Here is an 8,440-nt window from a genome sequence, read left to right as displayed (position 1 = left end):
TATATATATACATACATACATTTATTGGCAATACATCAAGAGACATTTGAGTCAAAACCATAAATGTGAACCTTATGGTGGCACTAGAGGAAGTGTCAGGGGATCTCAAAAGTCATTAGGATACGTCCTCTGGAGACCATGAATGTCTGTACAAAAATTGATGGCAATTAATTGATAGCTGTTGAGATATTTCAGGTGGTAGACAGACTGAGATTGCCATCACTAAAGCTATGGCTCTATCATGGCTAAAAATATAAAAAATGGATAAGTGCAGCCCAATTGGCTGACCTCAAATCACTAAATTGCATGCACAATGTCAATGTGTCCCATTTGTGCTGTTGAAACACTATCACATAACTGTAATAGCTTCAGATAGAGAGGAGTTTGTTGGATTAAAAACACATTTTCCTTCATACTTTGAAATGCATCACAGCTGTGCATGAGCTTCACACACTTTTTCACAGTCTAACGAGATGCTTTACTCAGACAAGTCATGGGTTAACCAAGTTGTCATGAGCTTCACTCTCCCCTTTTTCAAATGTGTTAAAGGCATCTTCAGTCAAGGTGAATGGTCACAAATGAAGGAATAAAGAAGGAATGTAAGATGATTGTCCTTTGAATGAATTACATTACCATTAAAAAAATAACTCATAATTTTCCAAAATACGGACCGTCTCTGCTGAGCAAGAGAAATTCACTGAAACCTCCCACACTCTCATACTGTATTTTCTTTACACAATAGTTACAGATGGCTGAATGGCCTCAGCAATATGCTTGTGGTAATAACTGTCTCTTTTATATATTCATTCAGTGGTGATTACGATAGACACAGCACAATACACTGCTGTGGTCCACTTGTTTGGGGCTATTATCTCAATCCTGCACAAGACATTATACCACAACTTGATATAGCACAAAGCGTACAGCAATAAGAACAGCATGTCTACATTTTTTGCCAGTGGCATCAAAGTACTGTTTTGTCGTCAATAACACATGCAGCACAGCTGGTGAGTGTGTGTAGAGTGGCTCACGGTGTTATGATTTTGCCTATTTTCAATACAGGATGAGTGATCAAACCCCTAACCTTCTGTTATCAGCGCTGAGCTAGCTGAGCGACGCTGCATCATAAATTCTCTGTACCACTGCCATCTGTACATTTTTAAAGAATACATTTTGTTGCACAGTTTTAATCATCCTATTTCTGCAGTTTATCTTAATTTGTTAAATTCTGTGGGTGTTTTCAGAAATGGGAGCATACAGGTGCTTTCACATCATCCTGATACTTTTAGCCACGCTAACGGTGTGGCTTTGGCTCAGACTGAAATATCGCAACTATTCGATTGATTTCCTTAACATTTTCTACAGACATTCATGTTCTCCAGAGTTCATTGAGTATTGACCTTGGTTCTTGGTTACTAAAATGGAAATGAAGTCTGCACTCAGATAAAACAAAAATAGAGCAAAGTTTCATAAAATTGTGTTAAAAGAATTAAACGGACATATTGAATAGGCTTATGTTTCTAAACTGCTGCCACAGCCCCCCTGAGTGAATAATGCTGAAAAAAAAATTGAACCTATTTGCTGACTCCTGCTGAAGAGTCGCAGTCTTGTTTATAATTTAGTACCAAAATGCAATTTTATTCCAGTTCAAGGTACAGTATACTATAGGGAATAATGTACAAGAGACTTTAAAGGATAGAAGGAAGCAGCCATGACTTGTATTGAAGCAGAGCCTCAACCACCTGCCAATCAATGCCAGACGGGCTATTACAGATCCAGTCGTCTGGTCTTGTCCAGCCGCTGGCATTAAACGCAGTCAGACATTTCCTATGGACAGTACTCACCCTCAAGGTTAGACAGCTTTTCACTGAAGCTCTTTCTCATTCATTCATGCTTATATTCTTTCCCTCTACCCCTCCCATTTCCCTGCATCCCATCTCTGTTCTATTATGATTTCATACCAGCTGTCTGTTCCTTCTCTCTCTCTCTCTCTCTCTCTCTCTCTCTTTCTATCCCTCTATCGACTCCTTCCTGCCCCCACCCCCACTTCCTCTTTCAGCCTGATGAAGTCAGAGTGCAGCTCGGGTATAAACAGCCACTGCAGGCCATCCATAGTGATCTCATTACACAGGACTGCAAGGGAAACTGTCTTAACCAATTTCACAACTACCCTTCCTTAAGCTCCCCCTCCCTCTTCCTAGATACATCAGGGTCAAGTAAGCAATTAAGGGGCCAATTGTCTAAACGGGATGCCAGTTGAATTGAAGAAACAGAAATGATGCGGTAAGCCTGGACAGTTTCCAATTAAGCATCAAGGAACAACATGAATGCCTTCTAATTGTTTTGCACTGGCAAACCTCTTGAGTGTAACTTGTGCAATGACAGTATTAACCCATATTATATCAATAATTAAGAAGCTGACTGGAAGGAGCACTAAAATATGCATTATTGTGTGACAGCACTTTATTAGACAATAATTTTTAATTGCCTGCAAACTGACCATGAATGGCAACAGGAAGAATCATTAGGAGGGAAATGAAAAACAAAGAAGCACAGAGACAGTATATATAGATGTGACACATCATTAGACTCTATTCCCCTGTGTGACTGGCTCGTCATAAACGTATGCATAATGTTCCCTAACAGATCAACCATAAAGAGCAACTGCCACAGTCACTTATTATTCAATTAGCAAAGTACTAATTTCCCAGCAATTAAGAGTCTGTACAAAATGACAACTTTGGTTAAGCCAAAAGCCATAAGACTCACCCCAAAAAAGTCACCTATTAGTTCCATTACACATCCATGTGCAATCAACTGGGTGTGTCCAAACAGTGGACAGAAACTGGGTTAAAAAGCAGGTTTGTTCAGGGGCGGACTGAAACAATAATTCAGGCCAGGAATTCGACTCTACTCCAGGCTGGTTGTTGGACAAGTTGACTGTTCACGGTGCAGGATAAAATTAACCACAGGCCACCAGGAAATATCCCGGTGCTCCTGATGGGCTGTTCACCACCGAGTTGTCACTGTGACACAGGAAACTTGCTTTTGTGTGCTGATCTGTCCCAGCCTGGAGTTGTAGCTTGAGAAATGTTCAGTAAACTCAATGATTCTCAATAAAAAAAAGAATGTGTTTGGGGCATCACAGTGATGCACAGCGAGCTGTTAGCTAACAAACAGTTTGGATACAACTGAAGCTAATGTCTTCTTGGGAAAATGATCCCAATGAAACCCAGTGTACCCTGACAAAGTCATAAAATAAATCAACTTTTTTGTTTTAGAAAGACAAAGTGTAAGTTTAGAAATGCAATCAGCAGCTTTGCTGCGGTGACTGCAGTTGTATCACCTCAAACCTTTCCAGTGCAGCCTCTCTTTTCTTCATAAAGCATCATGGCTCTAAAAACATCCTTCCCTCCTGTTACAGACTGGTACAGCTTTTTAAGCATCTTGTTCCCAGTGAACACAGTCCTCTTACCGGATGTTATGGGACTTGCGTTTGATCTCGTTCCAGCAGAGGTTCATGTCTCCTGTTTGGTGTGGACCACCTCCTCTCAGTCTCCGGCACTCGGTCCCCTCCTCCTGCCCCTCACCATCCACTGTGGACTGGCACGGCACACAGTGGCATCCCGGCCACGAGGGCCGCCCCGCAGCTAAACACACAAAGACAAAAAAGAGGAATAGTGAGATAAGCCCCAGTGAGTACAGTCTACTACTGATAATCAATACATAAATAAATTGAACATTTCTGGCTTTGATGACCCCAGGAGCAGTATCCAAAAAAAATAGACTCATAGACACTTAGGCAACAGTCAAATCAACATTATCCCCATGTGAAAAACTATTCAATCAATTATTTCAATAAGATAACTCTGTCTAACAATAGAGGGGCTACAAATGCAGAAGGCATTGGCAAAAAAAGGGCCAACTTTTTCTGCAACGCAGCGTCATGCTGCAGGATAGTCCACAGGCCATTCAAATACATGCTAGTGCACATTCCTGGTATATTACTTATTAACATGAATGCTGTGTTTCTTATTCAGGATTATCGTGACAAATAGATAAAAATGATTGCCACAGTGATAACTTTCCAAAGCAGCCACATAGTATTGGAAACATTGTGTTGTGCTTTGGTGTCTGATAAGCCTTTAAACTCATGGATCTCTTAAACTTATTATCTTTCCAGTACCTGTCACAACACAGCCCATTGAGGGTTGTTTTGTTTTTTTGTCGCAGGGCTGTTTTCGGACAACCACTTAGAATGGATGGCTGAAAGCAGCACATGCTACATACTAGATATAGTATAATAAATTAGTAAGGAGGGTCAAAAGGAGCTCAACAGCCATGTTGTGCAGCCATGAAAATGGAAGGAGCCAACTTATATATTTCATTTGGATTATGATACTTACCCTAAACTGAGAGTATCTTAATTTTATATTAAGATGATTAAAGCTACAGGACATACTCGTGTTTGCTTCCTTAAAAATAAAGGAATCTATTTTTTTTTACTTTAAAGAGAAATGATATTGACCAAAATTGTAGGTTTATCAGCTCTTTAAGACGAGCCCTGATCCAGGTCCGAGATGTATCTAGAGTAAGACTAGAAAATGTATAGACCGCTGAGGGCACAACCTCCAGCCCAAGTGCCATGGAGTGACTGAGCATTAATCAATCACGACTGGTAAAACAATATACGAGCAAACAGATACCGCTACCTGCCTCTATCAGCCTAGTGAGTATACCTACCATGTGAAAGAAAGCACAGTGCAAGCTAAAAATGTGAGGCACTACACAAAACAAAAAAAAATCTAGCCAACAAATGAGAGCCACGTTGAATAAGGTTGTCCTGTGTGTAAGCTGGAAAACTGAATCATGAGACACCAGCAGTTTTATCCCATTATTCCATTCCATTAAACTCAGGGAAACAAACGCAGACAAAAAGCCTGTTTTTCACAGACTTTAAGAGTGAGGGGGCATGTGAGGCTAGACTTGAAGAGGTGCAAACCCCTTGATGGAGCTGAGAGAGAAAAAAGCAGCCCACACACACAGACACACAAGCAGTATAGCAAACATACATATACACCATAAAAAGTGGCGTTCAGGGCAGGAGAAGCTTTGCCAGGTTCACAGGTCATGATAAATCTTGTGTTTGGCCACTGGGCTGTCAGAGACTTCCTGTCTTTTCTGTTCATTTCACAACCTTTCCCTTAGCAGCAGCTGAGTTTCTCAGCTAACACCCTCAGCCTTATAACACACACACACACGCACGCTCACTCACACGCACATGCACTTCCCTTGTGTTTGGATAGAAGGCTCTTATCACATCATTTTTTGAACTGGTCGATATTTTTTTTTCCATCCAGGAAAAGGGCACAACCTCTAACCTTTGCAGCAACAGCCATCCATCTAAATCCAACTAGTTCAACATACACAGCCATAAATTACACTCACTTAGATATAGAGTTATTAAAACACAAATCCTGAACCATTTAATGGTTTAAATAGACCACATTTTGAGATTGAAATTAATTGTTCTTCAACTACTCTGTTGAAGTATGCATTGGTGCTATTTTCTGATCTAATTTTAGAGGGCTTAACCAACAGAATAATGTAAATGAATATCCCCAAAACAGTTTGATGACTTTGTAATAATTCTTCAAAAACACACTCTACACATCATTAGAAATGTCCATTTATAGTCTTCAGTTAAATCTGTATTTTTCTTTTTTTCCATTTCCATGGAATACAAAGTCCTCTGCTTTTAAACTGTTGTTAGTGTGATAAATCTCATGTCATTTCATTGAATATTTGTTGAAGATCTGCGGGCAGCGCAACTCCTGCCTCAAGGGTTTATCTAAAAACTAAAAACTAAAAAAAAGGACCAATCACCTAAAACACAGCAAACAATCAATCTTAATATTTACATATATGGTATATTCATTTCTGGAATTTTACACATTGTCTATAAAAAAGATGCATAACTTAAAATTGTGTTTTATTTTATCTTAATGGAGAAAAATTCATGCAGATTATTGAAAGCAAACTTAAAAAAAACAGTAAATAGATATTTCTACCATTTGGTAGAGATTCATTCTTCAAGGACACCTCAGCTGTTTGGTAGAGGCTCAGAATTAAAACACCGTGTTGTCCAATGTTTGTGCTGAAAGGAACAAAGAATCAAGAGGAAGAATTTTTCGGTTTCTTTTTGTCAAGGTTGATGAAGGGTTGTGTAGAGTTTTCTGTGTTAATGTGTCTTACGTACCGCTTCCTTTCAAGTACTTCTCTCTCTCAAGCTCAGGTGGTTTATCTAAAACGAATTGAGTCCAAAATGAACCAGGAAGAAGGAACTTTTTTTTTTTGCAGTGTCAACATCTGGGTGGGCGACTCACCAGTGAGAGGGAGGGAAAGAGTTCCTTGTAGCACACTCATCCCCTTTCTTTATCTTTACCATCCTCTCCCTCCTCTTTCTATATTCATTCTTCTCTCCACCTTTCTAGTTTGTTCTGCAGACCACATCACCTCAGATTGGCTGGATGTTTTTTCTTTTTTTCAGTTTCACATGAATCATCACAATTTTGTTCCCACTCCTGTCTCTCGTTATCTCTCCACTTCCTTCCCTGCCTTTTCTTCCTCAGACAGCTCCCGTTGGTGTAGGTGCGTCTTGTATGAATCAGCAATCCCCTGCACATCTCTCCCACTCTCCGCTGATCTCGTTGTCTCTTTCCCTTCGCTGGTAATCAGAGGTCACGTGTGACTTTGCATGCTCCTCACTTGAGCTCAAATACCTCTAAAAATAATAACATAAACACGTCCGTGTTCCGTGTGTAGATTTGCTTCATGCCACAGTTCTGTGTTTGTGAATAAAACATGGAAGTGAATGCAAACAAGGCAGCAGAAGCCACTCATGACACAATGATGATTAAGAGCAGAATGGCAGCATGGATGTTTGTTTGCTTTGGAAAGCTGCCTCTCCAAAATGTGAAGTTGAACAATGACAAACATCAACCACACCACTGCTAACACCAAGACAATACCCCCGTGGGTGAAAGATCGCTCTGAGAGAGACTTGTTTCTGGAGTGAAGAGCGAACTGAGTGACAGACAGCCCTGTTGGTGACCTCAAATCTGTCTTCTTCCTCAACTATCTCTCAGATTTCTACTTCACATACATGCACAGACTCATACATCACTGCACCTGGAAGATTGTATTTATAAACTTGTTTAAATATTTAGAAAATCAGTCCTCATTTTGGATGCAAAACACATTAAAAGCCATCACAAAAGGGAAACGATGTCTCCAAAAATCATGTCACGCAGATGTCTCTATTATCTCTTGTCTTGTAGGCACATATCTGCATCACGCAGTCATGTATCAGTCCACAGTGTGAGACATTAGGTGGGTCTGTCTCCCGCTTTGAACTTCAGAAACATGAGTCAAGCTTTAAGCATGCATTATTTACGGCCTTGATCGGATGTGGCATTGTTCAGTCAAGCGTGTGTACTGCGTGTTTTCAAAAGATGCTGGAAAAACCAGCAAAGATTTCACTGACATGCCACAAAGTGACACAGACAATATTCATCTTGCTGCTATGGCTACAGCTCTCACCTCCATGTACTCATGACTGTTTCCTACAGAAATAATAGCTTAACACTTTCAAAATTGACCAATTATGGTTCACAGCACAGACAGAATATCTGCCTCTTGTCTGTGTTCTGCTCTTATTTTTTTCTGACCACTCGAGCCAAGGCAACCTGGAAGGACATTTTTCAGACACAATGTGAATTTTAAATCAAAGGAGTTGAAGATGATAAAAGATAGCACACAAAGCTTTTCTGGATTTCACAGCAAAAGAGAAAAGACAGTTCAACTGTGCCGATAAAGCATCAGAGGATCAAAGCCACTGTGCCGCTACACCATGTCTACACGGTGATATTAATCTGAAGGAATCAAGACAGTAGCACAGATATCCCTGAGAAGCAATGAGATAGCTAGGATTTACTCTCATTACTGGAGCTCTGCCGACAAATGCAATTCTTTCACAACGTGCAGTGCCTACCTTAATAGTGCAGGCTTCCTGCGCCGTTACGGCTCCAGTCTCAGACTTGTGTTGTTAAACCTGTTACTACGGGTAAATGACTGTTGAAATGATTTACCCTGTCTGTTGGCTGGCTTTGCAGAGAATGCTGAGTTAAGTTGGACATGCAGAGGAGGTTAAAAGAAACAAATGGGGGGAGAGAGATGGAGGTGGGGAGGGTGAAGAGGGGAAGACAGACACAGACATGGGGAGAGATGGGTGACCTAATAAGCAGAGACTTCTCTCTTGGTCAAAGACTTCTCTGTCCTCGTACATTCCTGCTCACACCTACTTTCCCACATCCCGCTCCCCACGATCAGCGGGAAGAAAAGGCCATCTGCCTGATGTTCTTCGACCCACACACGCACT

At 40.7% G+C, this 8,440-nt stretch overlaps 1 protein-coding gene across 1 annotated transcript in view; it reads right to left on the bottom strand.

Moving 5' to 3' along the window:
* The window catches only part of drp2 (dystrophin related protein 2), a 76,452-nt gene extending 68,257 nt beyond the window's left edge, over window positions 1-8,195 (bottom strand). Inside the window, exons 1-2 of the mRNA XM_023421616.2 lie at window positions 8,054-8,195; window positions 3,476-3,650 (exon numbers count right to left, since the gene is read on the bottom strand). Of these exons, the coding sequence (XP_023277384.1) occupies window positions 3,476-3,522 (47 nt within the window). The 5' untranslated portion in view covers window positions 3,523-3,650; window positions 8,054-8,195. The remainder of the gene's footprint in view (window positions 1-3,475; window positions 3,651-8,053) is intronic.
* Window positions 8,196-8,440: the final 245 nt, after the last annotated feature.

The sequence above is a fragment of the Seriola lalandi genome, unplaced genomic scaffold (assembly GCF_002814215.2).
Source record: "Seriola lalandi dorsalis isolate HSWRI2012SDOR001 ecotype SW California unplaced genomic scaffold, Sedor1 jcf7180002054673, whole genome shotgun sequence".
NCBI classification, from domain to species: domain Eukaryota; kingdom Metazoa; phylum Chordata; class Actinopteri; order Carangiformes; family Carangidae; genus Seriola; species Seriola lalandi.
Note: the sequence above shows the minus strand (reverse complement) of the source record. Positions and strands in the feature narration are given on the sequence as shown.